This window comes from Rhinatrema bivittatum, chromosome 9 (genome assembly GCF_901001135.1).
Source record: "Rhinatrema bivittatum chromosome 9, aRhiBiv1.1, whole genome shotgun sequence".
In the NCBI taxonomy this organism is placed as follows: domain Eukaryota; kingdom Metazoa; phylum Chordata; class Amphibia; order Gymnophiona; family Rhinatrematidae; genus Rhinatrema; species Rhinatrema bivittatum.
Genome location: NC_042623.1, coordinates 178615773 through 178640839, shown reverse-complemented (window position 1 = coordinate 178640839; position 25067 = coordinate 178615773). Strand labels below are relative to the sequence as shown.

General features: G+C 46.2%; 1 protein-coding gene across 1 annotated transcript in view; it reads right to left on the bottom strand.

The window, feature by feature from the left end:
• Positions 1–3715: 3715 nt before the first annotated feature.
• Positions 3716–25067, bottom strand: part of CLCN2 (chloride voltage-gated channel 2) — a 193275-nt gene continuing 171923 nt past the window's right edge. The window contains exons 21-24 of the mRNA XM_029616501.1: positions 18631–18669; positions 18101–18205; positions 13823–13909; positions 3716–4350 (exon numbers count right to left, since the gene is read on the bottom strand). Coding sequence (XP_029472361.1) covers positions 4159–4350; positions 13823–13909; positions 18101–18205; positions 18631–18669 — 423 coding nt within the window. The 3' untranslated portion in view covers positions 3716–4158. The remainder of the gene's footprint in view (positions 4351–13822; positions 13910–18100; positions 18206–18630; positions 18670–25067) is intronic.

Genomic DNA, 25067 nt, shown 5'->3' with positions numbered 1-25067 from the left:
ACCTGGTAAATGTAGCCACCCAGCCTCCCCCCACTTAAATTTATCCAGATAGCACTGAACCTTGGTGCCACCTGCTTGAATTCTGGTCACCCCTGTCCCCCTGGCTACATTTTAGCTGGGTATAAAGTCACTGGGTCACACGCCGCTGGTCTGGGAGCAAACCCGCTTCAGTCCCCACGTCAGCATGGGTAAGAGGGGGAGAGACACGGGCAGAATGGATTTTCAGTCCCTCCCCATCGGGGTCTGCTCTGTGAGGGCCGAGGGTGCTCGAGCAAACTCCTTCACTGTGTCCAGGGAGGAGTAATTGCTGTCGAGTTTAACAGAGTCTCCCATTTTCAAAAGTTGGCTCCTGTGCTGCTGCCACGCAGGTATTTTTAGCTGCAGTATAAAAGTGTTGGTCGCAGGGAAGAACACTACATGTTCAAAACCACATGCGCAGACTTTGCCCCATTGCTTGAGGTGGGTATAGAAAGTCTACCCTCCTTTTTGTTGCCTTATAGCCTGAACGCATACTGCATTAAAGTAGTGTTTGTTCCAAGTCTCCACACATTCAATCTCACAGCTGCCCAGTGCAAAATATATTGCAAAATTCCTGAAAAAAATGAAGTAGAAATAAAAACCTGGAATAGCTAAGTCTCCACCCCTCTGTGCTTCTTTAGCAATCCTAAATCCTTATAGCTCTGGCGTGGCCAATCGCCTTCAAAAGCACACGCCAAGTGAAGTGGCCCTACCTGTGCTAAACTGTACTGATTTGCATGATGACAAGATAAATGGATTTATTTATTGATAAATTCAGCAGTTCCTGTTGGTTCTGTCTGCTGGGTAGTGCATTTGAAAACAAAGACCCAGCCATGAGCGCCAAGGAGCTGTCAAAAGAATCTCAGGGCAAAGCTGTGGAAAGGCGCAACAAGGCGTAAAATTATGCCTGGGATTATGGTCAAGATGATTATTAAAAGGAGAATGACCTTGCCTAGATCAGGCCCCAACTCCAAACGGGATGACTGAGCAGAAATGAGACTGATTAGGGGGGCAACCAAGAGGCCAATGGTAACTTTGAAAGAGCTACAGGCTCCCATGGCCAAGACTGGTCAAAGTGGTAAGAATATCCCAAGCCCTCCACAAAGCTGGCCTTGTATGGTAAAGGACGCCACTACTCAAGAAAGCCCACACTGAAGTATGCAGAGGAATATTCTGGGGATAACTGTGGCCACGTGGCAAAATATTTTGTGGTCTGACCAAAATAAAACAGAACTTTTTGGCCTGAATGCAAAACGCTAATATTTGTCACAGACCCAACATTGCACATCATCCAGAGCATACAGTCCCTATTGTGAAGCATGGTGTTGGCAGAATCATGTTACGAGGATGTTTCTCATCGCAGCACTGGGTACTTGTCAGGAGAGAAGGGACAATGAATGAAGAAAAGTCCTGGGGGAAATTCCATTGCCCTTTACAAGAAAGTTGAAACTGGGAGAAAGCTCACCTTTGGGTCATTGTCATGATGAAAGTCCACAGTAAGTCGACACTGGAATGGCTAAGGAACAAAGCCCCAAACTCAATCCAATCAAAAATCTGTGCCATCACTTGAAAACTGTTGTCCATCAGCACTCTCCAAGGATCTTTACAGAGCCTGAACAATTTTGTAAATGATCTAATATTGATAAATCTAGGTCTGCAAAGTTGGTGAGGAACTATTGCAACAGACTCAAAGCTGTAATTACTTTCACCAAGTATTGACTTAGGAGGGTAGAGGTACAGTATGCTGGGCTCTATATTAGATGAACCATTGAAATCTTTGCTCAGCAGGGAGTGCTGAACAGCACCTATAATGTTAGGCATGATCTGATAAGGAATGGAGAATAAATGGAAAATATCATATTGCCTCTGTACCAATCTCAGGTCGCGCTATCTGAAGAAAGACATAGCGAAACTAGAAAAGGTGCTGAGGAGCGTGACAAATGATACAGGGGATGGAACATCTCTCGTCAGCTTGGAAAAGAAATGGCTGAGAGGGGACAGGATAGAAGTTTATAAAATCATGAGTGGGGTAGAGCGAGCAAATAAAGGATGTTTATTATTTGAAGGGGTAAAATAGTTTCATGGAGTGTTCCCTTGTTACACTAATGCCCAGCAGCGTCAAAACAAATAATAGAAAGTACTTTTTCACTCAGGCTGTGGAATCTGTTGCCAGAGGACGTGATCAAGGCAATGAGCATAGCGGGGTTTAAAAAAAGATTTGAATATAACACATTATTAGACCTAGGAAAACCATCACTATTCCTGGGACTAATGGGAAATAGATCTAGCTCATGTGTTCTACTGGGAACTTGTGACCCAGACGTGCCGCGGTCGGAGACAGGATCCAGAGCTCAATAGACCTTTGTCTGAGGCGTGCATTATTTTATGTTCTTATGACTTGACCAAGTGGGGTGAAGACTTATCCAATTGTTGGATTTCACTTTTGTTGTTTTGGATACATATATACTTTATCCGTCAATAAAATACTTTTGGCCCTGAGAGGTGTGGAGAATGGTGTGTGGATAAATGGCCAATCCCTTTAAATACATGGACACACAATGTGAAAAATGTTGACAGGGTTTAGAATTTCAGTAGCTACTGTAGGTGTGCGTAGTTACCCTGCACCATTGTTTTAGGGGAGATATGTGCAGATGAGTACGTGACACTATTAATTTGGGTTTAAGTGCATACATAACACCATTGCTCGAGGATATGCTATATCTTGCTTTACAGTTTAGGTTTCTGTAATTAAATATCAGCTTATTATGCAGCTGAAGTAAAGGAAGGCACATAGGAAACTATTGTTTTCACCTGCAGAAATTCAGCTGCTATTCAAAGTAAACACTTGGGTCAATTTCTAAAGGTTTTTGGTGCCTAACTTTGGAAGGCACCTGAATCAGACCTTTTGACAACAGACTTTGGTCGAGCACCTTAATTTAGGAATCTAAAACATGGCTGACGGTAAAGGCAGAGTGGGGAAAAAAGCGAGAGGCTTAGCACTGATGTTTCGCACTAGGAGGCCAACGTTGAAGGAACACAGGCAAGTGATAAGGTTTAGGTTTCTGTGTTCAGACTCTGAAAATCAGTGCTCAGCCCCTACCTCTTGACTTAACCGTGCCCCAGTAGCCACTGAATTTTTGGGATCCTAAATTTAGGATCTCAGGCTTAGTCAAATTTTAAAAAGGGCAAACTTAGGGTCCTAATTCCCAACGTAAGACAGGAAAGCCCTTTGCTGTTTATAGACTCCTAAATCTAGACAATATCCCTGTGTTTTAAAAGAGAGTTCCACACTGAGCACTGGCACGGGAAAGTTACCACAGTAAACATTCCAAGAAAATGCCCCCTAAAGTTACCCATCTTACTGTTTGGCCAAATATATACAGCTAGTTACCCCACTAAAGTTTCCTGGATAAGTGTTTAGCTGGGTATATACAGTAGAAGTTACCTGCATGCCTGTTCTTCCAAATATACACAGCTAGTTACCCCGGTAGGTGTTCTGCTGAATGTACCCAGCTAAAGGAACCCAGATAACGGTTCTGATCCATATACCCAGGGAAATGACCTAGGTATATTCCGATAGCTGGCTAAGTATTTGGCTAGTGCTTAATAAGGGTGCAACTTGAATATGTTTTGGCTATGTCCCCAGAGCAACCCCTGTCCTTTTATCTAGGTAAATTTTCACCTAATGAGGCGGGTAGAAAATAAAAATCTCAGGGTTTGTCTGGGTGCATTCAAACATTAAAAAACCCAATTGGCTGTCTACAGTTAAGTCCCAAAACTGGGTTGAAAATCTACTAAAATTGAAGGAAAGAGAATTTTAAAAAACTGACCACTCAGTGCAAGAATAAAGTGCTCTACAGAAAATGAGGGATCAGAGTGCAGTCTCTCTGTTCATGGCACATTAGTGAGCGGGGGAAGGGGGTCTCTCTGTTCAGGGCACATTAGTGAGCGCGGGATGGGGGAAGGGGGTCTCTCTGTTCATGGCACATTAGTGAGCGTGGGTTGGGGGAGGAGTGTGCTTAAACTCCCCCTCCAGAGTCAGAGAACGCAGAGGTTGCTGAGGGATTCCTTGGCTCCCATGCTACTCTCTCACGTTTGCTTTTCTTTGCAGTGCAGCTGGACCTGGTGATTCCTCTCTCTTCACTGGCGCTTGTCAGTATCTGATGGATGGGACTCCCGAGGGATTGGGAACCGCTCACAGCGATCCCACAGTCTGAGGATTTCTGTTGTTTCTGTCTCACTGCTGCTGGTGGCACTGTCTCGGAAACTCGCCAGTGGAGGCCGCACTTTCACACCTTTAACAGTGACCGAACCCTCTATGGCTTTCCTCAGCTGTTTAAAAACATAAAAGGACACAGAGGGAAATATCCTATTAGTAAAGAATTGTTATCTACGTAAACAGCAAGCTGGCAGAACGCCTCAGGTGGGACCCACTCTCTTCTCTGACCAGGGCCGACGCATCCATTACGCGAACTTCGACAGTCATCTAGGGCGCCGAGTCGTAGGAGGTGCAGAAAGCAACCACTTGGTGCCGCTCGTGGCAAGGAGAAATAGAGGCTGTGGCTCAGTCTCTGTCTGCCATGAGCCAGTAGGCCCCGCATGCGGCAGCACATGGCTGCTCTTCGGCGCCCCCTACGGCTCTGCGCCCTGAGAAGCACAGTCGGCGCCAAAACAGGTAGGGAGGGTGTGTGACCAGGGTGCAATGCAAGGGTCACCTAGAGCGCCCAGTACCCTTGCACTGGCCCTGCCTCTGACCCAATGTTATGCCAGTGTCCCAGCAGGGCATCAAGGGTCACACTTCCCTCCCAGCTAGTACTGACCCAGGGTTCATCATGGTGTTAGGGAAACTCCTCCCACTGAGTTATTACTAGGGATGTGAATCGTTTTTTAATGATTAAAATTATCGTCCGATAATTATAATATCGTCTTAAATCGTTATAGAACATGATACAATAGAAATTCTAACGATTTATCGTTAAAAATCGTTAAATCGTGTTAGTGCGCACTAACGGGAGTTAGTGTGCACTAACTCGAGTTAGTGTGCACTAACTGAAAATGATACAAATTGACACTTTCCAGGTCAGTAAAGGTCAGTTAGGAATGAATATGTGTTCCTATTGGCTGGCTGCCCTCTTATCTATTGATGTTAACCAGGTTCCCACTGAGGTGATGGTTGGGGGGATGGGAAATGAAAACTGTTGGTAGTTGACAAAAAAAGTAATGTGATCAGTCAATATGACTAGAACCTGTGCCCTATTCCTGATACCAGGGGTGTTGTGATCTTCCTGCACTCAGTGCCCTATCCCTGATACCAGTCTGAGACAGCTCCCTCCCTGCATTACTAGTGAGAGGCTGGCTTCACAGACAGGGGGGAGCTGCCTGACCCTCACTCCTGACTTCCCCCATGTCCCAGCCAGTGAATGGTGTGTGGGTGAAAGGGGGGGGGGGGTTTGAATCTATGTGCACACTGCTCTAGTCTGAGTTCGGGTGGCATGGTGTTCCAAGCATAGGGGCCGGCAATGGAAAAGGCATGCTCTTTTGTAGTTTTGAAGTGGATATGTTTCGGAGAGAGAGTGTGGAGAGTACCTTTGTAAGAGGATCTGGTGGGTCTGGTTGAGGCGTGGAGGAGAATTGTGTCTTTCATCCAGTGCATGTTTTGGTTGTGGAGGGTTTTGTGTATTATTGTGAGTGCCTTGTAAGTTATGCGCTGTTGGATGGGGAGCCAATGCAGATCTTTGAGTATAGGGGTGATGTGTGCAAGAAGATCCCAACACCCCCGGTATCAGGAATAGGGCACTGTGTGCAGGAAGATCACAACACCCCTGGTATTAGGGATAGGGCACTGTGTGCAGGAAGATCACAACACTCCTGGTATTAATAGGGATAGGGCACTGTGTGCAGGAAGATCACAACACCCCTGGTGCCAGGGTTAGGGCACAAGTTCTAGTCACATTGACTGATCACATTACTTGTTTTGTCAAGCTACCAACTGTTTCCATTTCCCATCCCCCATATACTGTCAGTGGGAAGCTTGGTAACATGAATAAATAAGAGGGCAGCCAATAGGAATACATATTCATTCCTAAACTGACCTTTACTGACCTGAAAAGTGTCAAATTGTATCATTTTCAGTTAGTGCGCACTAACTCCCGTACACTAATCGGAAAAAACGATTTTTAACGATTTTTTAACTAAAAAATCGTGCCTAACACGATTTTTTTGCCCTGCCACACGATTTCTATCGTTAAGACGATATGGAAAACGATTCACATCTCTAGTTATTACTGAGATCTTGACTCTGTGTTCCCTGCATGGTTTGGGGGAGCACATGACCCTCTGACCTCTGACCCAGCATCCCAATATGGTGTTGGGGTCAATGTGTTACTGAGACATTAAGCTGAAGGATATTTTATTCTCAATGTTTAAATTTTGATGGCAGTCGTAGCCAGAGTAGGAAAGTTAATTCCAATGTCAGAACTGGAAAATTGGTTCTTACCTGCTAATTTTCATTCCTGTAAAACCACAGATCAGTCCAGACCAATGGGTTACTCATCCCTTCCAGCAGATGGAGGCAGAGAACAAAACTTTGAGGCCCTGCTACTTAACTGAGAGCACCCCCTGCAGGACCTCACTATTGACCGGTACCCAAGCCAAGATACCCTAGAAACCCCTTCACACACACACACATAGGGAACTAAAGGGTGGATAACCCTGAACTATAAACCTTGTTCTTCAAGAACCAAACAAGACAAGGAACTGCCCCCTAAGAGAAAAATTCTTTATTAAACAGAAAAATTCTGTACTAAGCAGCTACACTTGGCAGGAAATCAGTCTTTCGGTATCAAACGGGAGGGCCTCTGGATTTATCTGTGGTATTACAGGAATGAAAATCAGCAGGTAAGAACCAATTTTCCTTTCCTGAACATGCACAGATCAGACCAGACCAGTGGGTTGTAGCCAGGCACCCCAAAACCGGGTGGGTCCCCAAAAGACCCACACCCAGGACACTCGCTGAAGGACCACTCATCCTGCACCCTGACACCCAGATGATAATGCCTGGTAAAGGTATGTCTTGAGGACCACACTGCTGTCTTACAAACCTCCTGTGGCATCATAAGTTGACACTCAGCCCAGGAAGCAGCCTACACCCTAGTGGAATGCGCCCGCAAACAGACAGGAATTTGTTGTCCCTTACAGATGTAAGCCGAACATATGGCCTCCCTAAGCCAACGAGATATGGCAGCCTTAGAGGCTTTGTCCCCTTTCTTCAGGCCACTGCAGAGGACAAACAGATGATCCGAGCAACAAAAATCATTAGTAACCTACAAATACTGAAGTAGCATCTGCCGTACATCCAGAAGATGTAATTCTCTATCCTGAGGAGAATTATTCGACTGCTCTGGAAAACCCAGAAGATCTACTGTCTGATTAACATGAAAGACAGACACCACCTTTGGAACAAAGAAAGACACTGTTCTCAATGAGATTCCATTTCCAGAATCTGCAAAAACGGATCCCTACACAACAGAGCCTGAAATTCTGAAATCCTTCGAACTGAACAAATACTTACCAAAAAGACCCGCTTTCAGAGTCAAATCCTTCAGGGTAGCCCTTCTCAAGGATTCAAACAGGGGGTTCACAAAAGACACAAAGTACTAGGTTGAGACTCCAGTCCGGGCAGATCTTTCACACCAGAGGACGAAACAGCTCAGTCCCTTTGAGGAACCTTACCACAACCGGATGAACAGAGTTCTACCCTGAAACCTGCCTCTAAGCGCACCCAAGGCAGCCACTTGCACACGAAGTGCATTGTAAGCCAAACCTTGGACAACCCGTGCTGCAGGAAATCCAGTACATGTGACACCTTCACAGCCAGAGTATCTAGACACTGCTGAAGACACCAAACTTCAAACAGTTTCCAGACCCTAATATATGCCATAGAGATAGTCAGTCTTCTGGATTGAAGAAGAGTGGAGATGACCTGTTCGGAGTAACCCTTCAATCAAAGTCTCTACCTCTCAAAAGCCAAGGCACAAGACAAAAGTGATTCTCCTGATCCAAAAATATGGGACCCTGATGCAACAGGTCTGGAAGATGAGTCAGACTGAGAGGACCTTCCTTTGCAAGTTGCACCAGATCTGTGAACCACGGTCTCCGCAGCCACTCCGGTGCCACTAGAACCACAGTCCTGGGATGTGATTCTATGCGCCTGAGGACCTGACCTATGAGGGGCCAAGGAGGAAAGATGTACAGAAGAATTCCAGTTGGCCAAGGGCACACCAGCGCATCGAGGCCCACTGAACAAAGTTCCTTTCGGCGACTGAAGAGTCTCTGTTTGAGCCGTGTTGCTATAAGATCGAATTGGGAAGTGCCCCACCTCGTGCAGATGTGTTTCCATGCTTCCGGGGGACAACTCCCACTCCCGAGGATCCAATTTTTGCCTGCTGAGGAAGTCCGCCTGGCCTTCGAGATGACGCTCTGCCTAGGCAAATAATCTCCGGGCCTCCAATACCACTGCATGACTCTTCGTGCTGCCTTGCCGATTGGGACCGCCCTCGTCTCGAGGCGATTGATGGGCCAGAACCTCTCCTCCGGTTGGTGCTGACCGGCCCAAGCACATCGCACCTCAGCTAGAGAGGCTTGCATCTGTGGAGACTACCACCAAGTCTGGAGGCTCCAGATCCATCCCCTTCTCTAAACTGGGACAAGACAGCCACCACAAGAGACTGGACCTGGACTCCCGAAGCAGAGGCAAGGGAAGATGAAACCCTCTGTGCAGGGACTCCACCTGGATAACAGTGCATGTTGCAGTGGTCTCATGTGCACAAATGCCCATGGGACCAAGTCCAATGTGGATGCCATGGACCCCAGGACCTGTAAATAATCCCACATTTTGGGCACCTCCAAACAAAGAAGGCGCTTGATCTGAGACTGCAAATTTGACACCCAGTCCACTGCCAGGAAAACCCTGTCTTGCTGAGTGTTGAAGTGAGCCCCTAAATAAACCAGCAACTTAGTCATAAGAACATAAGAAAATGCCATACTGGGTCAGACCAAGGGTCCATCAAGCCCAGCATCCTGTTTCCAACAGTGGCCAATCCAGGCCATAAGAACCTGGCAAGTACCCAAAAACTAAGTCTATTCCATGTTACCATTGCTAATGGCAGTGGCTATTCTCTAAGTGAACTTAATAGCAGGTAATGGACTTCTCCTCCAAGAACTTATCCAATCCTTTTTTAAACACAGCTATACTAACTGCACTAACCACATCCTCTGGCAACAAATTCCTTGGCTCCAACTGACTCTTGTGCACATTGATAACCCAACCGAGAGACTGTAAGGTGGACATCACTCTTCGGATGGACTTCTCGCATTCCTCCCTGGACTTCGCACGAACCAACCAATTATCCAGATATGGGTGGACCAAAATTCCCTCCCGCTGAAGAGCCACAGCCACCACCACCTTGGTGAATGTGAGGGGTGCTGTCGCCAAGCCGAATGGGGAGGGCTCTGAACTGAAAATGTTGACGCAACACTTGGATGTGAAGAAACTTCTGATGTTCCTGTTGACTGAGGATGTGCAAGTACGCTTCAGTAAGGTCTAGGGAGACGAGAAATTCTCCTTTGCAGACTGCTGCCATCAAAGTACACAGCGTCTCCATGTGAAAGGGCAGAACCCAAAGGAACCAATTCACCTTCTGCAAATCAAGAATGGGCCGAAAGGAGCCCTCCTTTTTTTTGACACCACAAAGTAAACAAAATACCTTCCCTAACCTTACTCCTCCAGAAGGACAGGAACAATGGCCTTTAGGGTGAGCAGCCTTTGTAGCGTCCCCAGCACTGCCTCCTCACCTGTTGCAAGAGACCATGTGGGACTCCACAAAGGCCTCCCGAGGCGGGCACAAAAAAAATCTAGCGCGTAGCCCTCTCGTAACACCTCTAGCACCCAACGGTCTGAAGTAATCTTTTCCTACGTAGAAGCAGACAATCTGCCTCCTACAGCTTCTATGGAGAAGAGGGGACCACTGGCTTCAGTGGGCTGATTTTCCACTCCCAGTGCCCTGCCTGATGCAGTCTCTGCTTGACCTGCGTACTCCTCAAAAGGAATATTGGTGCCTGCCAAGAGATGGAAACAGACGAGGACTTGCCGGAACGAAACAGACAGGAATCCCAAAAATAAGCCCGAGAAGAAAACACCTTACTGGGCTTCCTGTCCTCTGGCAACCTATTCCCCTTGGACTCCCCCAGGACCTTCATCAACTGATCCAGGTCCACTCTAAATAACAGCTTCCCCTTAAAGGGAAGAATACAGAACTGGACCTTGGACGATAAATCGACCGACCAGTTACGTAACCACAGCAGTCTTCGAGCTGCTACCGAGGAGACCATGCAGTGAGCCGACATACACATCAAATCATACAAAGCATCTGCCACGTAGGCTATGCCTGTCTCCAGATGCACAGCCTGCAATGTGCTGCAGTCTGCCATGGACATCGGCGTCAGGCCCTTCTGAACCCAACAGAGACAGGCCCTTGGCATTAAACTGGCAAAGACAGCTGCCCGAAGACTCCACGCTGAGACCTCAAACATTCATTTGAGTTTCACCTCCAGCTTACGATCCTGGACATCCTTCAGAGCCATTGCCCCAGCCACCGGGATCGTCATCTTCTTGGTTACTGCCGAGATGGCCACATCCACCTTCAGGATCCTCAGCAATTCCAGGGAGTCCTCCATTAAGGGATAAAGCTTGGCCATCACTCTGCCCACCTTCAGGCCAGCATCCGGGGAGTCCCACTCCCGGGTCACCAGGTTTTGGATTTTCTTGGGCAATGGAAAAGCGCTAGTGGGTCCCCTCAGCGCATCCAGGACTGGGTTAACACCCTCATTATCCAATTTTTTCTGAGTGACCTTCACTCCTTATTCCCCCAGCACCTGTGGGATGAGGGGGCGCAGTTCATCCCTATTAAACAGAGGCACTATCTGTGGATCGTCTCCCTCTGGGACTGGGAACTCGTTAGGATCAGGGTCATCTTTTGCCCTGTCTGCGGCGCATCCGGGTCAGCTCGTGCATCGAGGGGGTCCAATTGGGACTGATCCGAGTCCTCACCATCTCTGGGACTAGCCTCTGCAGCCGCATTGTGTAAACCCAGGCGCTGAAGAATATTGTCAGTCCCCTGAGAAGCCACTTTAGACTTTTTAGCCATAGAGGCCCGCGGGCAATCCACTGCCCACATTCTTCCTCCATTTCTCCTAGCTAGGTAGGCCTTATGGAGAAGAAGAATAAAATCCAGGGAAAAATCCCTCAATTCATCTTCCCCTTATGCCGGGGACCTGTCAGCCGCCTCTCCCTCCCCTTCTGAGGCATCCTGCCTGACTGGGGAAAGAGTGGCAGGAGAATTGCCTGTCCACCCTGTGGTCTCCAGCACTGCCTCTCCAGTGGCAATGGGAACAGACCCTTCTGACCTCCTGCCGCGATTTCCTGTGTGTCTCGAGGGGCCTTCCTGCCCCGAAACACACGTTGAGCAGAGGGAACGCGAGCCCCGCTCTGCCGCCGCACCACACACAAGGCAGGTGGCCATTTTAGTTTTTGGCACCATGTCTCCCAATCGCGCCCTGCGGCGCTCCCTCAACGAGGCCTCCCACGCAGCTACGTGCACCGGACTCGGGCCCACTGAGCCGCTGGCAGGAACGGATGCAAGCCCCACCAGGGAGTTCCCAGGAACACGGGCAGAGTCCAGTCACCCCCACCAGGGCACAGGACTACACAAGGAACGAGGCATTGCGGTTCCCTCCCGGCACTAGCGTCGCAATCGACCGCGGAGCCCCAGGTTAACAGCCAGGCGACCGCCGCTCAGTCCTGTACCTCCCTGCCCTGGCTGACTAGACCCGCCCTGCAGAAGTTCCTGTTAAGCTCTGCTCTTCTGCTTCTTTTATGCTGTTTTTTGGTTTTTTTTTCTAAACAAGGACCTTAAAGAAACTTTATTAAGCAGGTACTTCCTTGCCCAGAGTAAGAAGGGCGAGAGGGTGCCTCGGATGGTCAAGGGAGCCAGGACCCCTGGCTATCGGATCGACCGGTACGCTGTGGACGTGATCTGGAACCTAAACTACTGTAAAACAAAAAATTTTTCCTTTTTTTTCTTTCTTGTTTTAACTATCTAACAGCCTGCATTTACAGCTGGAGTCAGAGAAATACTGAGGTCCTGCAGATGGTGCTCTCAGTTAAGTAGCAGTGCCTCAAAGTTGTTTTCTCTGACTCCATCTGCTGGAAGGGATGAATAACTCACTGGTCTGGACAGATCTGGGTATGTTCAGGAATGTACAATGTACCTCCTACCAAAATGTACTCTGTAGGAAGGAAAATATTCACTGTTTCTCACCGTACGCAGGCCTTTATTTCCAGGCCTTGAGAAAGCAAGGGATGGATTTTAGCGATGTTAGTGGTGTTTGGGTAATTGCCAGGCTCTTGTGGCCTGGTTTGACCTCTGTTGGAAACAGGATGCTGGGCTTGATGGACCCTTGGTCTGACCCAGCATGGCATGTTCTTACCAATAGAATTACCCACAGACATTACGTTCAGTATGTGAAAAAGTGCAGCTCTAGCTTAACAGCAGCCCAGAGCCACAGCGTTCAGCTTTCCCCTGCCTTTCTCTACGGGGTAATCCAAGGAAGGTGAAACAATGTCGTCAGTCTTGCCGCATTGAAAAGCGATCCTGTGCTCAGCTTAGAATGGCTTTACCTTTGCCTGAAGCCACCAAGCTCTCTCTCTTCAGAGGTTTATCAGTTTTTTTAATTAGAAGATTCTCCATTGGCAAAATGTTCCATAATTTCTCCTGAGTAAAGAGTCCCTTCCTGCTGAAGACACTCTCTCATTAATCTCAGAATGCCCTCCTGGAGTATACAACCAACACGTGTACAATATGGGAGATAGGGGGGGGTTAATGCTCTGCCTTACGACCCCACTGGGAACACACACAGTATGGGGGATGGGGGGACACTAGTCATATTACTATCTCAGTGTCATAATTTTGCACTTCTGGAGTTTCTGACTCACACTAAACCCTGTTAAGAAGCCATTTTCAGGTTTCGTTGGCTTCCTGGACTCTCAGAATAGAGTTGTTCCCAGGAAAATGGCCGTCTGAAGAGAAAGAGGGAGAGTGTAGCTAGAGGAAGGGTAGCCCCTGCTTGTTAAGTCACAGTGTTTACCCTCTCTCTGGCAATTACCCTCCCGCAGGAGGGGATCCAGACTGACGGCAGGCTGAATAATGGGTGGAGATCGTATTTTCAAATCATCCCCCTCCCCAGCAGGTGCCGAAGTCCGGGGGCACTCTATACCCTGTCAGGACATTACACGCCCCTGCCCCCTTTCAATAGTACGGACAACACCTATGGCTACAAAGTAGTTGGGGACTTTGCCCTTCGTTGAGGAGGGTTCATTTTAAACAGCCGCACAGGCTAAAATCCGCAGACGTGTGCATGTGAGTGCAGAGGAGGGGAAGCTTCTGTGCGTGTGCATTTATACGCATACTTTGGAAAATCTAAAGCATGCAGACATCTTTCCCCTGTCCCCATTCTATCCCTCTCCCCCTCGGTATGTGTGTAAATTACATGCAGAAACATGTTGCACGTGCACACACACCACATTGATTTTCAAACGGGGATTTATGCACAGAAACCAAGGATTCTTCACATACATCGTTTTGAAAATTACTCTCACAGTGTCCTCCCACAATGAGCCATAGGAACGGTGTTGACATGCTACACAAACCTTGAAGGAATCTGCCTTTTTAACTAAGGTAGAACATACCTCTTTAAGAGACACCATTCCAATTAGGCGTCCGATGCTGGTGACATACACATGGTCAACGCCAAGAAGAGAGAAGATCGTGTGAGTCTGGGTAACAGAGCCAAGAAAAAGATAAGTATGGTAATAGAGAACCAAGGCCCATGCATCAGATATAAGCAGTTCTCACTCATAGCCAAACCCACTCAGATCACTATATTCGTCACCCATGCCGGGATGACCAGAGCCGGCTGTTTGAGCAAAGAGCCAGGAGTGCTAGATGAAGAGAGAAGCCTGCAGTAGTAAGTGGCCATTACCAGGAAAAGACAGACTTTGCTTCCAGCGAATGACAATTAGCAGCAAGAAAGGCAGAGGCTTAATGGAGGCCTGCACTTAAACCCCACACAGACTCAAGGCCTTTGCTAGTACAACTCCGCTCCTGGAAATACTATGAAGAGGCCGGACATTTCAGTGTCTGGGAGACGATGGACGGCATAGATAAAAACTGAGGGCCAAAGACATTAAAGAATGCATAGCATCATGCGAGATATGCACAAGTATTGAGACTCGTTGAGGGAAGTCACAGGGATTGTGCTAAATCCAATGCTTATTCCACATAATCCCTGGGAGTGGGTATCTATGAATTTTATTGAGGAGCTGCAAAAGCCACAAAGAGTGACTTCTGTTCTAGTAACAGTAGAGGGACTTGCAAAGATGGCATACTTCATCTCAACGGAAGGACTTCCAACAGCTGACCGTGCACACTTCCTCCAGGAAATTCCCTGATACTGAACCCCACTGGGAACGTGTGGGGTGGGGGGGGGGGTGGAGGGATGGGGTTCTTGCCAGACCTTGGCGTTGTATCTGAGATGATTCTGCAACTATATGCAGGTCAACTGAGGCAGGTTATGTGATCAACAGGGGTGGCCAACTCCGGTCCTTAACAGCTTGAGGGATCTAGGGCTCTATTAGTGTCCACGGATAGCTCTAGTCTATCAGAATTTTTACAAGAGACGCTAGATATTATCCAGACAAGGGCTACATTATTGGTAATCTTTGTATTAGGAGTTGACAAAGAGCTGGTACATAAGCAGTATTTTAAATTTAAGGGTCTAACTGTTTGTTGCCAGAAAGTTTAGATATTTCCAGATGTTTGAAAGGAAATTATTTTTGGCACGTAAGCAGGACACCATCCGACTTGGGGCAAGTTTTTTCCTTAAGATTCCCTGCAAATGTATAGTAGCTTAGCAAGGGAATTTATATGTTTTTCTAGAGCCGATTCATTTGGAAACCTTTCTTTTAGATAAAACATCTGTGATACAAAGCGGAGTAGAGAGCTTCTTCTGGTCTTATTACATAAGAATAAAAGTATTAGGCAGTATCCTTTTGAGTTCAGAGATTTCTTTGTGATGATATTCTTTTTGTGCCCCTTGGATGTGGACTAGTACTATAGATTATAAAATAATGTGTTTTTCTTGTAAAATTTTTCTTTTTATCTATAATGTATCATCTGTTTTGCTTGATTATATTCAGTTGGAGAAAGAATATTATTAAATAAAGAGATGATTAACAAAAGAGCCACAAGCAGCCCAGGTTACCACAATGAAAATGCATGAGGTATATTTGCATGCACTGCCTCCATTGTATGCAAATGTGCCTCATGCCTATTCATTGTGGATATCCTGAAAACCAGGCCTGTTTGTGGCTCTGGAGGATCTGAGTTGGCCATCCCTGACTTACAACAATGCTATTCATATTGCAGTCAGACACAATCCTTGCTTTGTCAAGATGGCCCCCACCATGACTGTGGGGTGGAACTGGTAACTGACACAGTCTAAGAATGGACTACATGCCTACTGGAGGTCTGAAACCAGAAGATTCAAGCACAGAGACTGCTGAGATAGCAGGGGCACTGCGGTTCAATAACTGTGCCCTACCCCTGCTGGAGACCCCCATTACTGCTGGCTGGGATCTGCCACCTGGTTGACGTCACTTTGCTGCCCTACATTAAGACCCCACCACTCTCAGTAGGTTGCCCAGTGAAGAGGTTTTATGATTTAATTTAAGGGCAAGCTCCTAGGCAGGTTGGAGAAAGAAGTGACTTTGTGAGGGGGCCAAGCTTGGGTAAATGTGTGGTTTCTCTTTGACTCCTACTTGGTGAGGAGCTATCTGAGGTTTTGGGGGTGGGCGTGGGAGTTTTGGCCGTTGCCAGCCTCTCTGTGAAAGAAGAGGGTTAACAAAAGCTATGGGAGGGGTATTTTACTTTGTAACTTTTGAAGGATTGTATTTGAACATTGTCATCACTTTATATCTGATTGTATTTTATTATTAATGTATTTCATTGTACTGTTGTAATCCGCTTTGGGTCCTTTCTTGGAGAAAATTGAGGTATAAATAGAAATAAAATCCTCAGTTGCAAAAAAAAAAAAAAAAGGGAAGATATAGAAAAATTAGCATCTAGGTCTGGCTGGTAGGCTGCAGCTCCCTCCTCTTCCAGGGGAGGTCCCCCAAGGGCAAGTGACTAATCAGTGGATTCCCCAGGTCTTCCCTTACCCCCTAACCTATGTGAAAGAAAGTTTTTTCCCAGGGTACCAGCGAGACAGGGAGAATGATGGAGAAGAGGCTGCAGAGAAGACATACTCCAGCACTTCAAAAACAAATCTGCCTTTACAAGAGGACAAAGGGTCTCTGCTGTGATCGGCATTGTTAACTTAGCCAGAGTCCTCTGTAGACTTTCAGAGCCTGGAGACTAAAGTGCAGTTAGAGCCTCAGCAAAGTTTTTCAGCTCATCAATTGTTTTGGTTTGCATGCAGAGCTAATATCTGCCAGTTTAGAGGCAGCAGCAGACTGTGTGGTGCAGCCACTGTGGCACCTAGGAGGCAGTAGAGGGGGGGAATAAACAGAAGCTGGTGACCTCCTGAATCAGGGACTCCAGACTCCTCCCCTCTGTCCAACACCAATCATGTCCTCTGACACTGCTCACTAAAAATCCTTAACAATAATTTTAAACATGCACTCCTATGTCTGTTTTGTTTCTCTCCTGGATCTCTCTGCTCTCCTTTGACCTCCTATCCTGGAGTGTACTGGCTCTCCCACTTCTTCCTTCACTCGTGCCAGGCTTACGTCTATCCCCTTTGGAAGCCAGTAGGAGAGCTCAGTACAGCAGGCCCGCACTGTTTTGCCAATGCATTTTCAGATTTGCATGCCAATCACTGCAAGCATGCTAAATCTTTGTGCACGGCTCAATATGTAGTTAATCGCTTACAGCAATAATTTTGTTGACAGAGTGATTAAAAAATGACATAAATAAGTGGCTTTTTAACAAGCCTGTTATCTTTCTTTGCTAGCTGATGCCAAAATTTATTTTATTGTATAGACCTAACTGGGGTCTGTGGTATTGCAACAGGATTGGAAAATAAGCAGTCTGGATGGGTTTTATGGACTATTATTTGTCATCATATTCTGTTTCTAGTCACAGGTTCCCCCCTCTCAACACCACAACCAAATCAAAACTTTAATGAGAGCTCACAAACTCCTTCCCCAAGCAAAACCAAGTTAACTTCCCTCAAATCCTGACAAACCTCTTAAAGGTCTTATGCCCTCCCAACCCAACCAAAGATAACTATACTAAACCCACCCAATCATCCAGCTTCATCCTTAATGCCATCCCCATCAAACAAAATCCTGAACAAGACAAATGCCAAACTCACCCCTCCTAACCCAACCACAAAGCTACATCAAAACAAATTAACCACTCTTCCCAATCAAACAGCACCCAAATCCTAACCATTTCACAATAGCCATAGCCAAAGTCCTTCCACCTCAATTTAAAAACTGCACCCAAGCCCCAATGGAACCTCAGCTAAATCCTAACCAAGTCACAAAATCTACTCCATCCCAACCCAACCGAAATTCAAACCCAAGCACCCAGCCCTCTGCTCAGTCAAATTCCATCCAAGCCACAATACCCTGGTCCCTTCTCAAGCAGATCCATCCACATTTCTATGTCCAATTCAAACACCCCTTTCTTCAGCAAACCATCCAAATCCAGAACAAGCCTTAAAAATCCACCCCTCCTGGGCAAGAAACAAACCTCCTCAGCTTCCTTGCAGCAGAACCCAATGAAAAGTTTATAGCAAATCCAGATCCTCAGACCAAATCCCAAAACACAAGTCCTTCCAATTCAATCTGAAACTTAAATCTGGATCCCGAACTCTATCCCCGCAAACCAAACATTCCCCAGTAACGCCAGGTCAGCCCTGGACTGGCATTTCCTATTGCTAGTGTAGAGAGGTACTGTACCTTGTGAAGAGAAGTGCGCTCGACCAGCTGGAAGGGGGCAGGATCAATCTTACAGTTGTTGAAATTCACCTGTTCATCCAGTTGGCGCTCCTCCCATTCAATGATCTGTGGGTGAAAGGGCTTGATGAGACCAGCCTGCCCGATGCAAGGAAAGGTTAGGGCTGAAAAGCTATTCAGACCAGAGTCACTCCAAGAGGGCACACACAGTGCTAAACAAGCTTCCTCCTCTGCCTTTCTTTAAAAAATGCACAGGGAAAATGAGCGAGACATAAGCAATCTGTGCATGCACACACGGACACAAGAATGCACATGCAGTGCAAACCTTCATATACTCGTGTATCCCAAAACACACAGACATGCACACACATGTGCCAATATGTGGGACCCAACCTTTGCCCTCCATCCACATCCATAAGATCCATCTGTAAAAAGCTAGATCAGAGGACTCATGGCAGAACAGACGCCTGAGTTTTTCCCAGGTCAGAGTAAAGTCACTGACCACTACAATCCACAGAAATCAAAGCACCTACCTCCAAGGGCGTCATATCTCCTTCCAACTCCCGTTCATCCTGAAAAAGAGAGGGAAACATTTCTGAATGTGGAATTATGGAGTGCACTGGAGCTCTGAGATGCTCGTTGATGGGGACAGATTTCTCTACTTTGGGATCAGCCCTAGATGACTCCACAGTCTTGGTTGCTTGTGAAGAGAGCAGCTACGTCTCTCCAGCAGGTTCCTGCCTCTGGGATTGTCTCCGCCACTTTCAAGTTCTTTCATAACCCACTTTCGTTATGTTCCTCATCCTGTGACAGTCTTTGCTCTTTCTGGGTCCCGGTCATGGTTAGTGTAATGGTGGCATTGGGTTCTGGTGGATGTAGATTTTAGTCTGCATGGCGGGGAGTACCTGCATGCAAATAGAAATTCCCCACGCACATTCCCTTTACAAATGCTCCAGCTAAGTTCACTGGGGACTTGAAAATAAAATCCAGGCACATTTCCTTCCCTACCCTACTCGTGGCCAAATGTCTGCATGAGGTGAAAGGATGTACTGATGGGGTGGCACTTTGCACCACGGGGCGTTACCATGTACCCGCTAAATGGTTATTTTCTCAAAAGCTTTGTGAGTCGGACATCGAGAACTGAGCTTGAGTGGGTGGCGTCCTCACCTTGGGGGGAGACCTGGGACTGTCAGCAAAGCCTATTTTGCTAGTGGTCAGAGAGTGCAGGAGCCTTAAGGGGGGGAGGGGGGAGGTGTTTGCAAGGCTGAAGATTGCCCAGGGAGCCTCGTAACCTTGCCCCAGCCCTGTGTCTAGCAGTGGTTTTCAGTGGCAGGGACCTGAATGTAGAAACCTGCATAAATGTCCTTAACCTCCATTTTACACAGCAAATGTCTGGTGAATATTTGCCCAAAACCTCAGAGAAAATCCCCCTGGCTTGGGCACTGCATTTTCTTCCAGTGTCGCCTTTCATGGGACCCACATAAATTCCGTTCACAATTATCCTCCCCATGATTTCTGCCAAATTATTTAAAAAACAGAACTCCACAGTGACTGTAAAGTTTTATACAAGAGCAGAGTTAAAAACAAAAAAAAAAAAAAGATTGCAGCTCTTCCTGTGTCTCTGCCCTCATCTCAAGGAATAAGGACTTTCACTTTGTACAAAACAACCTGCGACCGCCTGCAGTGCTTTTCCTGTGGTTACATTTAATGGACAGCACGATGGGTGGATTTTACAATACAGCTAAATATTCAGCAGGAGAAGCCGCTCGCTGAGGATGTCTGCCTAACGTTATCCAGACAATGTTATCGGGCTTACAGAATATTTTTTTATTTATTGGCTTTTTTCAATAATTCAATAGCTCCCAGCAGCCTCTGAGCTCCCTCCCTCCTACGACTGAAAGGAGAATATTAGGAAGAAGCCGGCTGAGGCTGCCCTGCCCCCCTTCCACGCCCCCAAATCCACTGCTAACCCCCAAAGAGCTGAAGCCAGTGGGAGGAGGGGGGCCCTGAATGGCCTTTTCCGTTCCTGAATTCACTTCGCCGGCCGCTGCTTGGCCCCTTCATGATGTTGAGAGGAGGTTAGGTTCTTCCTGGGAGTGGATTTTGGAGGGGGAAGTGGATTTTGGATGGGGGGCTGCCTATGGCCATGCACGGATCCACGGCTGCATGCAAGAACTAAGAAGAGCTCCAGCCGCCCCTTTCTGATGGCCCGAACTGCAAGCACTTCATACCCACGAAGAGAGTTTCACAGAGACGTATGCGCATATTTTAAGAACATAAGCGCCTGCCGCATCAGTTTACACCTTGCTACGGGCTGGCAAGTGCCACCCCCCAAAAAAAAGGGGAAGGGATAAACCCGACCACTGCCTGATCCGATGCAGCATCGACCCCCCCAGCTGGCAGCAGGAGTCCTGATTAAGTGAACGCCCTCTCCTGCTGCTGTGGGAACAATCTCGCATCTTGAGACCAACCCCCATGGCAGTAAGAGATTGTGTTGCTTAAATGCGACTCCTGCCACCTGCGGATCATGCCACAACCATGGGCTGGGGGTGAGGGTGGCAATGCCTCTCCCATGATCTGGTAGCCACCAGCTGACCTCGTCCTGTTGGTGCTAAAGAGCTAGGCCTGGGAGATGGCCCAAGGTGCAGAGGATCTGGCAGCTTTCAGTGAGACCCCATCCTGCTTGTGGCTGAAGAACAAGGCCAAAGAAGAGAGAGTCAGAGCTCCTGGTGGTCGCTAGCGGACCTCAAGCCACTGGTGCTCTAGAGACTCAAAAGAGAAGGGGAGGCCCTAAGCCTGTATGAGAGAGAGAGAAAGAGAGCAAGTGTATGAGAGTGTATGTGTGTGTGTGAGAGACCCTGTATATGGCATGAGACCCTGTGTGTGTGCATGTATATGACAGACTGTGTGTGAGCGAAAGACCCTATATGTGAGTGTGTGTGAGAGAGAGAAAGAGAGCGAGTGTATGTGTATGAGAGACCCTGTATATGGCATGAGACCCTGTGTGTGTATGTGCGCATGTATATGACAGACTGTGTGTGAGCGAAAGACCCTATGTGAGTGTGTGTGAGAGAGAGAAAGAGAGCGAGTGTATGAGTGTGAGAGACCCTGTATATGGCATGAGACCCTGTGTGTGCGTGCATGTATATGACAGACTGTGTGTGAGCGAAAGACCTTATGTGAGTGTGTGAAAGAGAGGATATTTGTGCACTCTACCCCTCCCCACTAATCCAGGACAATTTCAGGATGACTAGAAATGAAAACTTCCCAGATATGGAGAGTGGAGGACTTTTAAAACTTTTTTATTAGTTTTAATTACTGTATGAGGCTTGATGTGTCTACTGTTTTAAAATATTTTATTGTTTGGTACATATTTTTAAATTTTAAAGAGTTTTTAATTATTGGATATTCTATTTGTCTGATGTTTTGAATGTTTTTTTTTTTTATTAGTATGGTAGATGTTTTATATTTCTTGATTTTGTTTGATATTTTATGAGGAATAGCAACATTTATTTTCCATTGTTGCACTGCATACAGCGTCTGGCTTCTTGTGGTTTCCAGTTCAGTTTTTCTCTGCATATTTCTATTTATAATTTATAGTCTCTCTATTCTGTATTTGGTGAGGGTCTGTCTGTGTTCTGCATGGGTGACTGAGGAGATGGATTGTGCTAGTGTGTTGTTTCTGTAGAGCAGAGCTTTCCAAACTTTTCATGTTGGTGACACACTTTTTAGACAAACATAATTTCACGACACGGTAATTCAGTCTACTAGTAAACCAGAGGTTAAAGGTTAAACGAACGAAACATATTTCGACAATTTATGTATGTTTCCTTAAATATATACATAAATAAAATGTTTCACGACACAACCTATCTCATGAAAACCTTAAATTTATATTAAAAATATATATTCCAAAATTCATGTTGTTATAATTTATGAGAAACAATAATAAAACAAATTGTCTGTCCCCCCCACTCACTCATCTCTCTCCCCCCAGCACATGTCTGGCCCCCACACTCATGTACCTCGTCTTTTTGATTGTTGCCAGTTAAGTGCTTCACTCCCTTCCATGATCACCAGACACTGCTGCTTGCAGTCAGTACTCCTCATGGCCAGGCCTCATCGGCAGCAGCAGCCAATGCAAGGATGGCTGGGCTCGTTCCACCTACCAAGCCCCCCAAAAAAACGCGATTGACAGCAAAAATCACCCAATAATAAGCAACCCATAAACTGAAAAAAAAAAAAAGTGAATCTCTAGGAAAAAAAAAGCCCAAACTCGCAGAGTTGACCGGGCTTGCGCGACACACCTGCACACTGCAGGCGACACACTAACGTGTCCCGACACACAGTTTGGAAAGCTCTGCTGTAGAGGGATCTATAGTAGCCTGGCTTATTCTGTTTTCCTAATAGGAGATATATTGGTGTTTTAGGGCCTGGTGTAATATTTCTAGTGCTGCCTCTGCATAGGTAGGGTTGTTACTGTTTGAGTCCTTAAGAGTTAGTGCTGTTCCAGTATGACAGCTTTGCTATATAGGTTCTAAGTTTCTTTTAGTTAGTTTTGTGCTACTTCACAAAACGTTTGCCAGTGGAAGGTGTCTGTGCTGCTGTTACTGAGGAGACAACAGGAATTGAAAGATTCTGGTGAATTATAATGTTGAACTATCCTAGGTCAATTGTTCAGGGACTATCTGTGCATGCAGAACTGGAGGGGCAGGATTTATTTTGATATTCTACCTCTTCCAATGTAGACTTTAGACTTCACTCTCATATCTATCTATAGAAGAACTGGTTGAATGAGGCTATCCAATCATTTTAATGGTGGTTTTACTGGGAGTTTGAAACTGGCTGAGTTTTCTTTTTCTTAACTGCACAGAAGGACCTTGGGACTTTTTCTTCTTGTATGTTTTATAGCAATTAAATGGCAAGGGGGCATGATGTATGTAAATATCCCTTTAGCCACCGTCACCACCCCAAATACTTCTGTCTAGAGACATCACTGTGCATCAAATGATGATCCATCGAGCCCCGCATCCCATCTCTGATAATGGCCAGGTCCAGGTTACTTGGAAAACCCAGTAGATCCGAATGAGAAAGTCCATTGCATGCTACTCACTCCCTGATGTAAAAGCAGCCTAATAATTGCTGTGGCCAGTTCTAAAAAAAAAAAAAAAAAAAAAAGTCGGAGGCCCCAAAAATTAAAAAAAAAAAAAAATTAAAAATCTGCCCGCGGGTTGGAAGATGGACGCTCAATTTAGCCGGTGTCCGTTTTCCGAACCCGTGGCTGTCACTGGGTTCGAGAACAGACGCCAGTAAAATTGAGCGTCGGCTGTCAAACCCACTGACAGCCGCCGCGTCTGCAAAAAGGAGGCACTAGGGACGCGGTAGTGACCCTAGGGCCTCCTTTTACTGCGGGCCCTCATTTACATATTTTTCTTTTTTGAATCGCGCACCCAGGAGACTGGATGCTTGCCGGCTCTCCCGCGAGTTTTTCTGTATCGGCCCGAAAGTCGCATCACTGCACTGGGCCCAATGTTTGCTGGATTCATGCCTAATGAGTATTGATCACTCTGTCTTCCTTTAACGTCTTGCTTCACTAGATGTTACAGGTACTGATCTCTCTTGGTTCACGGCTTATTTTATTAATTGTTCCCACTTATGCTATTTGCCCTCTACATATAATACAAAATTCTGCAGCCCATCTTTTAACTGCTACCTCCATGTGAGATCATACTACACCTGTATTGCAAATTCTCACTTGGCTTTGCATTGCATACCGTATCCAATACAAAGTTGTCAATATTCACAATTTACTGAACAACATTTCATCAGCATAGCTAACAGCTACACTAATACTTTACACACTATCACGGACACTCAGATTTTCAAATCAAGGGCTATTGGATTGTAAGTTAAATGCCAGTGACGCTAAACAAGGATGTTCACAATTGAACTGAAGCCTGCAGCCATGCACAAAGACTGATCCAAAAAGAACAGGCGCAGCAACAGCAAGATATGGAGTCTTCAGCTATGAGATGATCTGGTAACTTCATATAGGACTGTAATGCACACAGAAGACAAGAAGCTGCAATTGTTCTTCAATATCAGACATCTGTCTGCACCTCACAAAGTGCTGGGACACCAAGAACATATGAACTGTAACACGTCCTTGTTGAAAATTCTGTATCTAGCCATGAAACCAGCTATGAATGGGTATTATTCAACAAATGTCCACTGATGAACTTTACCCGCAGTGAGAATATTCATATGCATCTGGACTTAGCTGATATTTGCCTTCCACCAATCCTGTGTCTATAGACAGAGGTAGCATCCAATCAAGATCAACACTGTATTCTTTGAAACTGACAATGCAATGAGGTTCAGAACAGAGAAAAGGATTGAATTATACAGACTGTGGTTTTTATTCCCCAGAATTTAAAGACTGTGGATTTTCTCCCAGATTTTTAACTGTTACTGTGCACTAAAGCTATAAACTCGCAAATTTAACACTGAGTTTTGTACTCAGCAGCATAGTCTGCTCTGTAACTTGGAAGCAGGCATCTTGCCAACTTATTCCCTGAAAGAACTAAAAAAGCTAGGAACTTCAACTTATTCCTGCCAGCAGACCTCTGGGTTCTACCTTTCCTGTCATCCACCAGCTGGGGATTTGCTGGATTTTCCCCATGGTGTGTTGAGACAGATTCAGGACTTTTGTAGGAGTGAGATCCACCCATGGCTAAGAGTGAGCAAAACTGGTTTAATTACCTTTCAACTGAGTTAATTAGTTTGGCATTGCCTCATTGACATGTGCAAGTTAACTTGGAGGTAAAGCATGAGTTATGTTTATTTTTCAAAACAGTACTCTTCTCTGTAAAACTCTAGCTGTAAAACAAAAAAAGAAAATATGTGTACTGTATTACCTCAAAAAAGGGCAAGCAACTGCTCCCTTAAAACTAATGAATTTGTATCTGAT